This window comes from Neomonachus schauinslandi, chromosome 4 (assembly GCF_002201575.2).
Source record: "Neomonachus schauinslandi chromosome 4, ASM220157v2, whole genome shotgun sequence".
In the NCBI taxonomy this organism is placed as follows: Eukaryota; Metazoa; Chordata; class Mammalia; order Carnivora; family Phocidae; genus Neomonachus; species Neomonachus schauinslandi.
In genome coordinates, this window is record NC_058406.1 from 89999455 (window position 1) to 90016941 (window position 17487).

The 17487-nt window shown below is 35.7% G+C and overlaps 1 protein-coding gene across 3 annotated transcripts in view; it reads left to right on the forward strand.

Moving 5' to 3' along the window:
- Nucleotides 1-17487, forward strand: part of STXBP3 (syntaxin binding protein 3) — a 52441-nt gene that overhangs the window by 27910 nt on the left and 7044 nt on the right. For 2 of the 3 annotated variants that reach the window (XM_021690086.2, XM_021690088.2), the window contains 9 exons: nt 3190-3280; nt 6015-6139; nt 8824-8862; nt 9368-9463; nt 9598-9655; nt 13381-13446; nt 14422-14502; nt 16586-16724; nt 17019-17125. In XM_021690086.2, the coding sequence (XP_021545761.1) occupies nt 3190-3280; nt 6015-6139; nt 8824-8862; nt 9368-9463; nt 9598-9655; nt 13381-13446; nt 14422-14502; nt 16586-16724; nt 17019-17125 (802 nt within the window). The remainder of the gene's footprint in view (nt 1-3189; nt 3281-6014; nt 6140-8823; nt 8863-9367; nt 9464-9597; nt 9656-13380; nt 13447-14421; nt 14503-16585; nt 16725-17018; nt 17126-17487) is intronic. The other variant, XM_021690087.2, reaches the window with a different exon arrangement.

A 17487-nucleotide genomic window follows, 5' to 3' on the forward strand; every position in this document is an offset into this window, starting at 1 on the left:
ACTGAGCCACCCAGGTCTCCCTCTAATTCCAGTGGCTATTTTAAATAGATTATTGGGTTTTGGTTTTTTTTAAGAATAAAGTTTGACTTTAATACTGTGTACCTTTATTTGCTTTTTAAAAATAAAATTTACTGTGAAGTGCATAAATTATATGTGTATGGCTTGATAAATTCTTGTGTATGTGAAGTGCATAAATTATATGTGTATGGCTTGATAAACTCTTAACCGATTGAGCTATCCAGGCACCCCAGGGCAGTATTTTTGAACAGATAATATTATCTACCGTGGTATGATAGTGTACTATGAGAAGTGCTTTTTGGGAAGTTAATACAACAGCCAAGACTTTGAGCAACACAGACATAAGTGAATTAGCTATGGTTAAATTTCAGTCCACATTCAGCCTGCTGCTGTTGGTTATGTGTTATGTTCAGAAAAATGAATGACTGTACCTTGTCATATCCGTACGACTGTACGGATATGTTCTAAGTGAACATATCCTGCTGACCCCACCAAGGTCAAGAAATAGAACATAGATGACATCTCAGAGGTTCTGCTCATGAGCCCCCTTGATCACCAGCCCCCTCTCCTCCCCAGAGGTCACTGCTGACTTCTAACACATTTTAGTTTTGCTTGATGTTGAACTTGGTAAAAATGGAATCATGTGATATTTTTTGTTTCTGGCTTCTTTATTCAACATTATGTTCTGAGAGTCCTCTGTGTTGTGTGTAACCAGGCAGCTTGGATTTTAATCTCTGCTAATTGCTAGCTGTGTGACCCTTCTGCCCTCAGTTTCCTTATCTATGAAATGGGAATGATAATAATACCCATCTTAAAAAGTTGTTAGAACTCTGTAAAGCATTCAGAATAGTGCATGGCACCAGTAAAATGATAGTAGTAAATATACTGTGGTACAACTAATAAGTATTTTTATTTTATTTTATTTTTTTAAAGATTTTATTTATTTATTTGAGAGAGAGAGAATGAGAGAGAGCACATGAGAGGGGGGAGGGTCAGAGGGAGAAGCAGACTCCCTGCCGAGCAGGGAGCCCGATGCGGGACTCAATCCCGGGACTCCAGGATCATGACCTGAGCCGAAGGCAGTCGCTGAACCAACTGAGCCACCCAGGCGCCCCTATTTTTTATTTTTTATTCTGTTATGTTAGTCACCATACAGTACATCATTAGTTGTGTTTGGTTTTTTTTTTTAAGATTTTATTTATTCATTTGAGACACAGAGATAGAGAGAGAGCATGAACAGGGGGAGAGGCAGAGGGAAGGGAAAGGGAGAAGCAGGCTCCCCGCTGAGCCAGGAGCCCGATGTGGGGCTTGATCCCAGGACCCTGGGATCATGACCTGAGCCGAAAGTAGACGCTTAACCATCTGAGCCACCCAGGCACCCCACATCATTAGTTTTTGATGTAGTGTACAAATAATAAGTATTATCACTCATTTCTCTTTTAGAACTTTCTTTAATTTGAACTTTGGCATTGATCAGGTTACTTGGCTAAACTGTTTAATTTCAAATTCATGTGATACTTTAAGTTGCATTACTGTTAACCACTTAAAAAATCTATTAATTACTTAGAAAAATATAGCAATTCTCCTTAATTCAGATGCTACCTAATAAGCTCTACTCATACATACATCAGGTATTGAAAACTTTCTTTTTCTTATAGGTGATGTACTAATTACATTCTGAACTCAGGGGAACAGAGCTAAGTGGTTTGTCTTCTGCTAGAGTTCAGTTGCTGTTCAAGTTTCTGTTCTTGGTGTTGACTCTGTTCAGGATGAGTAAATATAACCAATTAATAATTTAAAAGCTCACCAGTGGACCTGTTTTGAGTTACTGCAATAGTTAACGAATAATCCAGGCTTTTAAAATCCTACTTGTAGGGGCACCTGGGTGGCTCAGTCGTTAAGCGTCTGCCTTTGGCTCAGGTCATGATCCCGGGGTCCTGGGATCGAGCCCCGCGTCGGGCTCCCTGCCCGGTGGGAGGTCTGCTTCTCTCTCTCCCACTCCCGTTGCTTGTGTTCCCTCTCTCGCTGTGTCTCTCTCTGTCAAGTGAATAATTAAAATCTTTAAAAAAAAATAGAATAGAATCCTACTTGTACTTTCTCAAAGCATTCCTTTATATCTTATGGACTGTTAAAGTATGATTCAAACATAAAATTACTTCCTTTTGAAAATATTTTAAAGCAAAATGTGTAATAAATTATTCTTTATAGTTGCTGCTTTATTTATTTTTAAGGTATTAAACCTAAAGAGTCTTTTACTCTTTGAAGGCCTCACAATGAGACCCTCCATTTTTGAGGTTGGTGGGCTAATTGAGGAGCGTTTTCCAGCATTTTTCTTGTAGACCCAAAAGTTATACTAATGCCACTGGTCATGAAGATGTAATTCAGACTATGATTTTATCATTTTAGTAGAGAGGGATATATAAGATTTTATGCAAAAGATTATATTGGAAAACTGATTAGAGGTTAGAGAACACGGGAAATCTCACACTGCTAGTGGGAAGGATAATTAATCAACTGATTTGGAGAGTAATATGCTAATATCTAAAAAAGTAAAAAATGTACTTTATGACTCGGCAGTTATACTTTTAGAGTAGAGAAATGTACATGGAGATTTATTTACAAAATATTTGTTTCAGTGTTTTTTGAAATAGTATAAAATTGAGAATGACTTAAATGTCTGTCTATCCTTAAGGGAATGAATACATAGAATCCAGTATAATTATATGATGGAATACTATATAGAAATAAAATGAATAAATTTGATATATATGTGTCAACATAGGTCTCAAGCACATATATAAATATACTACTATTAAACATATAAAATAGTAAATATATATAACAGTATTGATAGGAAGAATACACACTGAATTCATGATAGTGGTTGCAATTGGGGGTTGGGTAGAGGTAGAAGAGAAGCCTAGGAATTGGGAAGGAAATAAAGGGAACTGCAATTTTATTTATATTATTTTCTTTACATTAAGAAAATCTGAAGCACATATAAGATTTACATTTGTAAAATCCATACAAATTGGTATAGAACTTCTCTGTGTTTATAAACTCTTTTAAATTAATAAATTGTTACATGGTTTAATTTTAGAATTCAGCTTTATGATATTGTAACATGTTTTGAAAGAAAGATAATTGTTTGAACATTTTTTTCACTTTCAGCAAACCTCTAGATAATGCCAGTAAGCTTGCCCAGCTTGTTGAAAAAAAACTTGAAAACTACTACAAGATTGACGAAAAGAGCCTAATAAAGGTAATGTATAAAAGGCAAATAGTGATTATGCACAAAGTCTGTCTTATCTCTTCACAAAGCAAAAAAACTATTGTTCATTGTCCAGTACTAATTTGGGAATCATTAACGTAGATGGTAGCTGAAAGCTTAATAGTGAGGTTTTGTGGGGAAGATATGATTTTGGTTTTTTTGTTTGTTTTTGTTTTTGTTTTTTTTGATATGGGTTTTGAAGTAAGCACTGTGTCCAAAGCCTGGCTCTGCCATTTAATTCATAGATATGTCAGTTTGGGCAAATTATGTAGCTTCTCTGTGCCTAAATTTTTTTATCTGTAAAATGAGGATAATAAGAATATCTATTTTATAAAGTAGAGGGTTAAAGGAGTTACTACTTTTAAAGTTCTTATAATGATGCGTACTACTGAGTAAACAATAAATATAGCTATTCTTGTTATTACTAGCTCTGACTTTGCACAAATTATCTACTTTGAGTTGTATTTTCGTCTATAAAATGGATGAGATAAACATAGCTTGCTTGGTTGGTATGAAGATTAGGTGAATTAACATGTCTGGCACATACAGGAGTTTAATAAATGGCAGCTGTTATTTATCTTAAGAAGATAGTATAAAGTAATCAGAGACTAAGGTTGGGACCTGGAGAATACCAGCATTGAGGCTTGGGTTGGAGAATGAAGAGTCTGAGGAGACTGAAGGAGGTGGGGCCAGGGGTCTAGAGAGCCATATGAAATGAATGGAAGAAATTGTTGCTAATTTAGAACTAAGAGGAGAAGGGCAAGGAAATGACTGATACAGTGTTTTTAGTAAGTGGAATGAAAAGAATAATACATAGAATGTAATGGGAATGTAATGGGAGTATAGGCAGGGGCTTAATCTTTTTCTAACTGGAATCTTGGAAGGCACCCCAGAGGAAGAGGCTCTTTAACTTAAAGAATAAGTACAACATTATGAAAGAGGGACTTTGTTGCTTAGATAACCAGATTCTTTGGCAGAGGCATAATGAAAAAGGGAAATTCACAAACAACTGCACTGGAGTGGGCGGGTGTAAGCTTAGATGTAATGTTAGTTTAGAACTCTAAAAGTTACTAGTGGTCTGGTGAAAGCTGTTCTGGTTGTAGTTAGGAAAACAGTTTTGATATGGGTTTTGAAGTAAGCTCAATGTGGCTCAGTGTGTAGCATAGTAATAGTCAATAAATGTATGTTGAATGAGGGAAGAGATACATGATCAGTATGTTAGTAAATATCCTTTTGTCCTTCATAACTTCAGTGGGGGAAAAAAAGGCAAAATCCACGAAAAACAAACTTGTCCTTTCCATTTTTCTGCCTGGGAAATTATACATCCTTCAGATACTTGATACTTTTCTTTCATTTAAGGACATGATGAAGTGTCACCTCCTTTCTGAAGCATTTCCTGACTCTTCAGGTCAAATGACTTCCTTCCACATATTGTCATAACCCCAACCCTTGATATAACACTTATATTGTACTATCTTTTTCTTATTTGTCTTTTTGAGGACTTATAACTTAGATGTATTGAAAGCTTACTAAGTGCTAGGTACTAAATGTATTATGGTGTTATTACATTAAATCTTTACAATAATCTTCTACAGCAGAGGTTGTGGTTATATTTTGTTTTACAAATGGGAATACTGAGATACTAACAAGTTAAAACAGTTTGTCCAAAGTCTTAACAGCAAGATAATGGTCAAGACTGGACTCATACCTGGATCTATGTTATTCCAGAAGCTGTGCTTTTAACCACTGTACCATACTGGCTCAAATGAGTTTAAATGAGTAAATTGTTAATTAAACATTTTTTTAAAGGTCTATCTTAATTTACCTATGTCTCATATATGTAAATAAATAGGAAATGTTTGTTTAATGAGTTTGTAGTTATTTATTTTTCTTGCAAGATCTTATTTAAATTCAAGTTAACATATAGTGTAGTATTAGTTTCAGGGGCAGAATTTAGTGATTCATTACTTGCGTGGAGTTGTGGTTATTTCTTACTGCTTTAAATAATAATTCAAAGAATTTATTACTTTCTGAAATGAAGTATGAAAGATACTGATAGTAACAATACTTTTCCCAGCACTATTATTCACTGTTTAATGATTAGTGCTGTTTGTGAATTAATAACAAGGCTTTCATTTTGATTTGCCATCTTAGTTGGCATCAATATAATCTTTTTAAATAGCATAACAGTTAAGAGCACAGGTATGGAGTGAAACTGACCTGGGTTGGAATCTCCATCCTGCCACTTACTAGCTATGTGATTTGGGCAAGTTACTGAATTTTAAGCTTTAATGCCCTCATCAAATGGAGATAATAATACCTGCCTCACAGGGTTGCTGTAACTTATTTTTTGCTTAGCACATGTGCTTAGAGCTTTAGTAGTAACTACTGTTCATAATTTATATCAGTTTTAGGGTTTATGGAGCTGAATTCCTAAAAAAATGAATTTTAGCACAAGGCAAATGTTACTTTTTTAAAATGAATTTTCACAATATTGTTTTATTGAATATAGCCCCTTAATCTAATTATGAAAGCTTTCGTTTTTGTAGTCTTGTTTTTTTTTCCCTTACTGTGCTACTCTGATTTTTCTATTTTAATAGAACTTCACGTTCTTAAGAATGAGACAGAACTTAGGAAAAGTCTGCTTTTGTTTTCTGAGATATTAATAAGGTGTTCATACAAAGAAATTGACGTTTCTGAAGATAATTTTATCTTGTTATTCCAGGGTAAAACTCATTCCCAGCTCATAATAATTGATCGTGGCTTTGATCCTGTGTCCACTGTCCTGCATGAACTGACCTTTCAGGCAATGGCATATGATCTACTGCCAATTGAGAATGATACATACAAGCAAGTATAACTTGAAGGGCATATAAGGGGCATATACAAACAGGATATATAGGATATGAGCATTTAATGATTCGTGTAGGCACCAGAAATCGAAAGCCCCTGTAATTTGATATTCAGAAACTTTATCATCCTCTTACCCTATAATCAGAACGTATTAAAAATATCTTGACCTTGTAAGTTAATGGGTAATTTGACTGCTTTGAAGCTTCTTTTGGTATGGTTGCTTCCTTAACTATGTCTATAACAAAGCTACATTTAAACAGGTGGAATTTGGACTTTTTGCTTATGTTAAGAGTAAGTACCAGGCCCATGACTATATTTAGTGAAGTAGAAACTATATTCAAACTTGTTAGGCTGTTAGGCTCTAATTATTCTGAATCACACACGCAAAAGTGTGTGATTTTATTTAAGAAGATTAGAAGACTAGAAAACTGAATAGGATAACTATTGAGAATAGGCATAATGTTGCTAATTTGGTACCTCTTAACTCTGATATAAGCATATTTACTTTAAAAGTAATGCCAAATAGAGAGCTAAATGAAAAGTGAAATAACTTTTCTATCAAGGAACCATTTTACTGTATTATTGTGAATCATTATGAGTGTATATAGGTGTACATACATCTATATATTTACATGTCGATATCATAATCCCTTAAGTCCAAATTGGCATTTTTTTTTTTTTTTTTAAGATTTTATTTATTTATTCATGAGAGACAGAGAGAGAGAGAGAGGCAGAGGGATAAGCAGGCTCCCAAGGAGCAGGGAGCCCGATGCGGGACTCGATCCCAGGACGCTGGGATCATGACCTGAGCCGAAGGCAGACGCTTAACCATCTGAGCCACCCAGGCGCCCCCAAATTGGCATTTTTCATCTATGATTTACTGTTTAAGAATAGTGGTGAAAAGGAAAATTAGTCATTTTTCTGAAATTTTATGTTTAAATTAATTTAGTAATTTTAATAGATGAAAAGATCTTTTTTCTACTGTATGTATTGTATTTATGTATTTTCTCTTGTATGTTTATTTGCATTCTGGTCAAATCCTGTCTTCTGAATTTTTCTCTGTGTAGTTTATATTAATGTCTGGTGACATAGAGAAATCAGTATTGCTATTTTTTCTAATACAAAAGTAGTTTCAAGCAGTTTATTCAGAATTTTCAGAAGAGATACTATTTATCTCTCTTGTCCTTTAGGTCTCTAAACCTGCATTGCTCAAGAGATTTAGAAAAAAATTAAACTAAAAAAAAAAAAAAAGAAAAAAAGAATTAAACTGATGGACGCTAAATCCTTTGGTTCCAGACCGTAGACATACATGTCAGACATTTCTAACCTACTATTTAAAGTATTTATCTCTCGGGACGCCTGGGTGGCTCAGTCGGTTAAAACGTCCCAACTGTTGATTTCAGCTCAGGTCAGATCAGGCCCCATGTTGGGGTCCGCTCTGGGTGTGGAGCCTGCTTTAAGATTCTCTCCCTCTTTTTGCCCCTCCCTCTCCAAAAATAAATAAATAAAATATTAAATCTCCCTTCAAGCCCCTCATTGCAATGGCTCTGTGCTGGGCATGGAACCTACTTAAAAAAAAAATTATCTCCCTATGTTTGCTGGCAAGGAAAGTAAGTTTAATTTTTTTAAGAGTAAGGGAGAGACTTATTTAAAAAAAAAAAAAGCCAGGGGCGCCTGGGTGGCTCAGTTGGTTAAGCGACTGCCTTCGGCTCAGGTCATGATCCTGGAGTCCCGGGATCGGGTCCCACATCGGGCTCCCTGCTCGGCGGGGAGTCTGCTTCTCCCTCTGACCCTCCTCCCTCTCATGCTCTCTGTCTCTCATTCTCTCTCTCTCAAATAAATAAATAAAATCTTTAAAAAATAATAATAATAAATAAATAAATAAATAAGTAAAAAAACCCAGCAATACTCTCTATTATGAATCAGCAAAGTCCAGAGATAAGATGGAAGCTTGAACTCCCTATGGTTTGTGCTCCATTACAATTGTTAATTGGAAACATTACAAAGCAGGAAATTCTGAGTATCCATATTCTATTTTTTATCTTGGTGATCTCTTTAAATGTACTCTTAAAATGGAGTTGTCATCATCTTTTAGTATTGTTAGGCTTGCTGCCTTAATCTTTGTGTATAAATCAAAGGTTAAAGATGTTATGTAAGTACAAAGTGGCATTTTTAAATGGCAAATGGGCTGCTTCTGTCCTTAGTGTGTTCTGGTTAAGCACAGTCATTCTTCATTTGGCTATCTGCACTTAAGACTGCATAGGTAAATGGTTTTATAGGTGGGGCCTGTAATTTTGGGAGTTAGGAAAGTGATTGTACTCATACAGTAGAAATCTACATTTATTGTCTGTAATCTAGAGTTGGGAAAGTTCAAAGCTGTCCTTCCTAATCTTGGCTCAGGAAATTGAGAGTTGCAGGGGTGATTGAATCTCCTTAGCTCCACAGATGGAAGGAGGCTATCTGCATAAAAAGAGAAGGGAGAAATTACATTTGGGGAGGCAGTCAGGAAGCCCATTTTGAGTAATTTCATGAACGCTTGATAGATGAAAAGATCTTTTTTCTACTGTATGTATTGTATTTATGAATAATGAATTGCTTCTTACGTCAGTAGTACTCATGAAAGCAATCACAATTTTTTATGACTACATTTGTTTTCTCATTTCCTTTCCCATTCTTCAAAGGACGTGTGGTTGTAGGATTAGGGAAGAATATAGAAACAGGTGATACATGTTTATGAATTTATTTACTTGGATACATGTTTATGAAAATGTTAACTCTGAAACACCTTCAGTATTTAATAGGCTACATTGGAGGTGACATTTCTGTTCTTAATGAGTGTTTGATAGTTGTGCTGATGGTTATGAACACATCAAAATAGTATTTTAAGCAATTAGAAGACGTTGTTAATATAAATTTAGTCTTGTTCTTAGAGTTGATTGTAGAATGTTGAATTTTTGTTCCATAAAATAACATTTTGCTGAGCTAAACCCTAATATTTGAAAGCAAAAACGTCTTGGTAGACATAGCACTTTGATTTTTAATGTAAGGATAGCAAGCAATATGCCTTAATTAAAGTAGGTATTCATTATCATCCTAAAATACTGGGTTGAATGTATGTATTGTTTAATTTCTTGAGTTGTGTCTTAAAATTATTGATTGTAAAAATGTTTCTTCTACTTTTGGTGGGGGATAATCCAAAAGATTTATATTTCTGTCTACTTGTAGATACAAAACAGATGGGAAGGAAAAGGAGGCAATCCTTGAAGAAGATGATGACCTCTGGGTCAGAATTCGACATCGGCATATTGCAGTTGTATTAGAGTATGTGAACCCATTTTAATTTTTATTCCATATTTTTTAGGCACTAAGTACATGAAAGTAAATTTTATAATCTTAGAATATTTCTGTAAAGAGTAACACCTCAGAAATCTAAAGAATTTTCTTAAATTTGACAGGGAAATTCCCAAACTAATGAAGGAAATTTCATCAACGAAGAAAGCAACAGAAGGAAAGGTAAGACTTTTATTTAACACTCAAAATAATGATGGTGAATTTTAAAATGTGTTAAAATTTTTATTTTATCTTTTTAATATTCCATTTTGGGAAATTTATAACATACACAAAAGTAGAGAAAATGAACTCCCATGTACCCATTATCTAGTCCCAACAATTTTGTCTCTCTTGCTTCATTGAGTTTATTTTTAAAAAGCCATTTAGCCAATGTCATCAGTGCATTTTTGCTAGATTTTTTTTATTTCAAGGTGTAATTTACCTAAGTGCACAAATCTTAAGTGAGTACTGAGTAACTATTTTATATATATATTTGGAACCACCACCTAAATCAAGATAGAGAACATTTCCATCATTCCAAAATATTACACAATAATATCATCTGTGAATAAAGAAAATTTAGCCTGATCCTTTCCAATCTTTATACATTTTAAAATAGTTTTCTTAGTTGTTAATATTTCCTAGCTCTATAATGTAGCATAGAATTGATGATAGAGGATATCCTTGTCACATTCCCCCAGGAGAAACATGTTTGATATTATACCACTGAGTGTTGTGTTAGACTTAGGTTATTTTAGATACATCCTTTTTTTTCTTTTTCTTTTTTTTCTGAGAGAGAGAGAGAGAGCACAAGGGTGGGCAGGGCAGGCAGAGGGCAAGGGAGAGAGAGAATCCCAAGTAGGCTCCACACCCAGAGTGGAGCCCAGTGCAGGGCTCCATCACATGACCCTGAGATCATGATGTGAACCGAAATCAAGAGTTGGATGCTCAACTGACTGAGCCACCCAGGCGCCCCTTGATACATCCTTTATCTGGATTACCCCTTCTATTCTTAATTTGCAAAACAGGTTGTGGTTTTGGTTTTTGTAATCAGAATAGGTGTTGGATTTCATCACATGCATCTATTGAAATTATTTTTTTTCTCCTTTTTTCTGTTAATATGATAACAAACCAACCATACATTCCTGGAATAAGTTGCACCGGTCTTGATGCATTATCCTTTTCCTATATCACTGAATCTCTTTGCTAATATTTTGCTTAGGATATTTGATTCCAGGTTTATGAGAAATAAGTCCCTGTAATATTCCTTTTTTTTTTTTTTTAAGACTTTATTTATTTATTTAGAGAGAGGCATGTGCAAGCGGGGGAGGGGCAGAAGGAGAGGAAGAATCTCAAGCAGACTCTGCACTGAGCTCGAGGAGCCCAACTCGGGGCTTGATCTCACAACGTTGAGATCATGACCTAAGCTAAAATAGAGTCGGGTGCTCAACCAACTGAGCCACCCAGGCACCCCAAAACGTATCATTATTATAGTCTACCTTAAAGTAGACTATAATTTTCCATGTCCTGAATAATTCAACCTTATAACAGTTTAGCTGCATTTACCCCCTTCATCTTTTGTGCTATTGTTGTTATATATTTTACTCAACATATGTTTATAAACTTAAGATGTTATTTTTGGGGGCACCTGGGTGGCTCAGTTGCTGAATACTTTTTTTTCAGGTTGTTGGCAATTATGAATAAAGCCACTATAAAACATTCAGGTTTTGTGTAAACAGATGTTTTCATTCACTTGGGTAAATAATTAAGAGTGGGATTGCTGGAGGGCACTTGGGTGGCTCAGTCTGTTAAGCGTCTGCCTTCAGCTCAGGCCATAATCACGGGACCCTGGGATCAAGCCCCACGTTGGGCTCCCTGCTCAGCGAGGAGCCTCCTTCTCTCTCTACCTCTTCCCTTCGCTTGTGTGCTCTGTCTCTCAAATAAATTGATAAAACCTTTGAGGAAAAAAAAAGGGATTGCAGGGTTATATAGTAAAATGTATGTTTAACTTTATAAGAAGATTCCATACTGTTGTGGCTATACCATTTTATAGTCCCGCCAGCAATGTAGGAGAATCACTGTATTTTTAATTTCTTTCTCTTTTTTTTGTATTTTTAATTTCTAATATTGCATTTAGTTCTAAGACATTGAAGTTTTAAAATAAATTCTAATTTTCTGTTGAAATACTATATCTTTTCATCCATGTATTCCATCTTTTCCTGTTTTCTTTAACATAAATGTGTTATTTTTTAATTTCTTGTTTGTTAACTTCCAACATCTAGATTGTCTTGGGTCAACCTCTTTTTTTTTTTTTTTAATTCCAGTATAGTTAACATACAGTGTTATATTAGTTTTAGGTATAAAATATAGTGAGTCGACAGTTCCATACATTACTCAGTGTTCGTCATGATAAGTACATTCTTAATCCCCATCACCTATTTCACCCATCCCCCTACCCACCTACCCTTTTGTAACCATCAGTTTGTTCCCTGTAGTTAAGAGTCTGCTTTTTGGTTTATCTCTTTTATTCTCTGTTCATTTGTTTTGTTTCTTAGATTCCACATGAGTGAAATCCATATGGTATTTGTCTTTTTCTGACTGACTTATTTCACTAGCATTAGACTCTCTAGATCCATCCATGTTGTTGCAAATGGCAAGATGTCATTCTTTTTTATGTCTGAATAATATTCTGTTGTGTATATATACCACATCTTCTTTGTCTTGGGTCTGTGTTTATTGACTTATTTTATAACTTTGGTATTGACCACTTTTTTCTGTCTTACATGACCAGTAATATTTTAGTGTATGTTAGACATTGCAGATAACATATTGCAGAGGCACTAGATGATGTTCTCTCTGCAAAGAGTATTGATTTCTGTTCTGGCAGGCATTTAATTTGCTGATAAATAACCTTAATTCTGTTGAGACTTCATGCCAGGTGTTGTTATGGTGAGTGTATTTTCCTTTTGCACTTGGTCCAAAGACAGTCCTAGTACTGAATGTCTGGGATGTTCACTTGGCACTCTCTTCTTTGGATCAAAGAATACCAGTATTTTCTTAGCACTAAGACCCCTCTGAAATCTCTGTCTAGCATTTAGCCACCCAGCAGTTGTTCCATGCTAGGCCTTTAAGAGTTTTGCCCTTTACACACGCAGCCAGGGATCCAAAGGCAATACCTCTTTGAGTTTTATCTTTGAATTATGTTGCAACTGACTGGCTCTTTCTCTCTAGCACCTTGCCCCCCAGGCCCTACCTCACCAGCCCCAAACTCTGATCTCTTTTTCCTCTGCCCAGAGAGACTAGTGCTTTTTACTTGAATTCTACTTCCTTTCACTGTGTTTTGGAAAGTGTCCCAGGGAAAAGCCAGGGTGAGTGCAAGGATCACCTGTGCTTTCTTTTGTTCAAGTATCTTAGCTGTGAGCTCTTTTTCTTATCCATTGCCTGAGAACTGTTGGCTTATTTATTTTGTCCAGTTCTGTTTTTGTTTATGGGGGGAGAATAATTTTGATATCGGCTACTTTATTGTGACTGAAACTGAAAGTCTCTTGGATTTATTTTTTTTTAATTTGCCAAATATTTAGAAAATTGGCAATAAAACTACGGGATTTAAAAAATTGTTATATAGAGGGGCGCCTGGGTGACACAGTCAGTTAAGCGTCCAATTCTTGGTTTTAGCTCAGGTCGTGATCTCAGGGTCGTGAGATTGAGTCCTACTTCGTGCTCCACACTCAGCATGGAATCTGCTTAAGACTCTCCCTCTGCCCCCCACTCTGGGCATGCACTCGCATGCGCTCTCTCTCTCAAATAAATAAAATAAATCTTTAAAAAAAATAAGAAACTACAAAAATTGTTATATAGAATACCTGAATTATAAGTTTGCTTTAAAAATGTTTGACTTTTTTTTCTAGACATCGCTTAGTGCTCTTGCCCAATTGATGAAAAAGATGCCTCATTTCCGTAAACAGATTACTAAGGTAAGTATTGTATATGAGATACTTTATCATTTTTAGTTTATTAGTCCTTCCAGTTCTATAGTGAGGTTTAGTAGTGGGTGTCATGGAATACTTGGTGTTAGTTATCCTCTAAAATTTTACTCTAGGTCTGAGAAATATTCCAAAAATCTAAGCTTCTCAATAGTGTTCTCTGTATGTAATCTAGATTCATCCAAATCCAGCGTTAGCTTTTTATATCTTTGTCTTCAATAGCCAGAGAATTTTGTATTTATCAACTTAATAAGAAAATTCAACATTGTATTAACCAGCAGTTGTTATTCTACTTGGTTCTTTAATAGTTACATCTTAGTAGTTAAGAGCAGTTAAGCGTGTTGGCAGGTAAACTGTTCTTTTTGCTGTATCAGTCTTTCCTATGAGTCATTATCTAAATAGTCTTAACTCATTTTTTATCGTATAGCACCCTAATCAAGAACCAATAATAGGGGCGCCTGGGTGGCTCAGTCGTTAAGCGTCTGCCTTCAGCTCAGGTCATGATCCCGGGGTCCTGGGATCGAGCCCCACATCAGGCTCCCTGCTCCGCAGGAAGCCTGCTTCTCCCTCTCCCACTCCCCCTGCTTGTGTTCCCTCCCTCACTGTGTCTCTCTGTCAAATATAAATGAAATCTTTAAAAAAAAAAAAAAAACCAATAATATAAATCCAAAAACTTTTTTCTGCTGGACTTTCAGGACTTAGCTTTTTATTTTTCTAACCTTCTTTTTCAGTACTCTTAAACATATATTCAGCCCTTCTATTTTTTGCTGTCTGTTGATTATTCCCTGTGGACCATGTTAATTCTCACTTTTTCCTTTTTCTTGAGCTACTTTCCTTGCTTTACATGGTACCTCCTTTCCACCTCAGCTCATAATTTCCTTCAGGCCTATCTCACAAGTTTAATACTATCAGTTGCACAAAAAGAAATTAAAATGATTTAAGCGATTGATTTCTTTTGTTTTTCAGCAAGTTGTCCATCTTAACTTAGCAGAAGATTGCATGAATAAATTCAAGCCTAATATAGAAAAACTCTGCAAAAGTGAACAGGTATGTGCAGAGTCAGAAGTACTATATCATCATAAATTTTCGGATTGAACTTTGTAAGGTGCACTAAATCGCAGAATCTCTCTTAGAAGGGGGCTCAACTAGGCAGTATTTAAATATATAACTCCCAGAGCACCTGGGTGGCTCAGTCAGTTAAGCACCCGACTTTTTATCTTAGCTCAGGTCTTGATCTCTGCAGGGTCGAGTTCAAGCCCCATGTTGGGCTCCACACTGAGCATGGAGCTTACTTAAGAAATAAAAATAAATACATCACTTCCCACCAACATTATCAGGTAGCTATAAGTATCATAGTAAGCCGTCCCTCCTAATCTGTGATTGTACATATTTGGTTAAATGTGATAATTTCAGTGTTCGGAACATTATTTCAGAGTAGCTCTATCGTCAGGCCTTTCTGAGTAGGTGCAACATTTAATGCAGCATCCTGCAGCATACTGCATTGGCACATTTAACTTGTTTTAGAGCCCCCCCCGCCCCGTAATGTCATAAATGTTTAGACCAGTGGTAAGGAAATAGAATGCAAGCCCTATGTGGTTTTATTTATTTATTTTGAGACAGAGAGCAAGAGAGTTTGAGCAGGGGAAGGGCAGAGGGAGAGGGAGAGAGAATCTTAAGCTATAGGGTCTCAATCCCATGACCTTGAGACCATGACCTGAGCCCAAATCAAGAGTCTGAAGCTTAACCAACTGAGCCACCTAGGTACCCCAAGCCATATGTAATTTTAAATATTACAGTATAGCTGACTCTTGAATGAGGATCGGGGTACTGACCCCCCACAGTAAAATATCCATGTCTAATTTTGACTCCCCCAAAACTTGACTCCCCCACACTAATAACCTTCTGTTGACCAGAAGCCTTACTGATAACATAAACAGTTGATTAACACACATTTTGTATGTTATATGTATTATACTATATTCTTATAGTAATGTAAGCTAGAGAAAATGAAATGTTTCTAAAAAAAATCATAGGGAAGAGAAAATACATTTAAAGTACTGTGCTGTATTTATTGAAAAAAATCCATGTATAAGTGGATCCACACACTTCAAACCTGTGCTACTCAAGGGTCAATTGTAGTCACATAAAAAGGTAAAAAGAAACAAAGGTGGTTAATTTTAATAATACATTTGACTTAACCTAATGCTTTCGAAACCTTAGCATTTCAACATGTAATCAGTATAAAAATTGTTAGTGAAATAATTTACATTCCTTTTTTTTTTTCAAGATTTTATTTATTTATTTGACAGAGAGAGAGATAGCGAGAGCAGGAACACAAGCAGGGGGAGTGGGAGAGGGAGAAGCAGGCTTCCTGCCGAGCAGGGAGCCCGATGTGGGACTCGATCCCAGAACCCTGGGATCATGACCTGAGCTGAAGGCAGACACTTAATGACTGAGCCACCCAGGTGCCCTAATTTACATTCCTTTTTCACACCAAGTCGTCAAGAAATCTGGTGTTTTCACTTATAAGCACATCTTAATTCAGGCTAGCCACATTTCAAATGCTCATTAGCCACATGTAGCTCAGGGTTACCATATTAGCATAGGTTTAGATTAATGATTTTCTCTCTGAATTATTTTTTGACTTTTTATATTTTGTACAATCGGTAGTTTACAATTGATGCCTACATTTGAAGTATCATCAGTGTTACATTAAAATTTGGCAAGATTTAAGGTATTTTTTTAAAGATTTTATTTTATTTATTTTTTTTTTTTTTAAAGATTTTATTTATTTATTTGAGAGAGAGAGCACATGAGAGGGGGGAGGGTCAGAGGAAGAAGCAGACTCCCTGCCGAGCAGGGAGCCCGACGTGGGACTCGATCCCGGGACTCCAGGATCATGACCTGAGCCGAAGGCAGTCGCTCAACCAACTGAGCCACCCAGGCGCCCTTAAAGATTTTATTTTTAAGTAATCTCTACACCCAACGTGGGGCTTGAACTTACGACCCTGAGATCAAGAGTCACATGCTGTACTGACTGAGCCAGCCAGACGCCCCAGGATTTAAGATACTTTTAACTGAAAAGTGAATTTGGATTATAGGCCACTGACTATATTTAATTGTCATTAAGGACCTGGCACTTGGAACTGATGCAGAAGGACAGAAGGTGAAAGATTCTATGCGAGTACTTCTTCCAGTTCTACTCAACAAAAATCATGATAATTATGATAAAATAAGAGCGATTCTACTTTACATCTTCAGTATTAATGGTAATAGAGACTTTATTTTCATCAATATATTAAAATACTGAGCTCTAAAATCACTGTATAATAAGTAATTTACTATTGATCATAAGAGAGTCTTAGAAAATTCAAAGGTAGTAGCTGACGTTGGGTAAGAAAGTAAGGAATGTGAGGAAAAACAGGACATTGGGAGAAGACCCGAAGGGTATATAATTAAACATTTGCTTTTTCTTTAATAAGCTTTATTCATGGGTACAACCTGAAACCTAGACATGATTGTGGTAGCAATTGTGTGACTGTGCACTCGTATTTTTATCTAAGGAACTACAGAAGAAAATTTGGACAGGTTGATCCAGAATGTAAAGATAGAAAATGACAGCGACATGATCCGTAACTGGAGTTACCTTGGTGTTCCCATTGTCCCCCCAGTAAGAAATCTTACATTCAGTATATATTCGTATCTGTACGTATGTGGTTGTTTGCATTAAATATGTTTTCTTATATGGGAATCCACATAGTCTTCTTAATTTCACTGTATAGATTTGGTAAGTAAAAAATTTTTAATTTTGTTTTCTTTTCCATAAATGAGTAATTTGGACAAATACATTTTTCTAGTGAATTTATATCTTATGTCTTCTGTTGTAATTTGCTCTTTATGCTTTTCTCTATGATTCCCTTTATAGCAAATTTTGAAAGAACTCTGTTTAGAATCTCTCTCTTTCCCATCAAGTTTTATAGCACTTTTGAGTAAATATATTTTCTGATACTGTTATACATTTTATCATTCGAG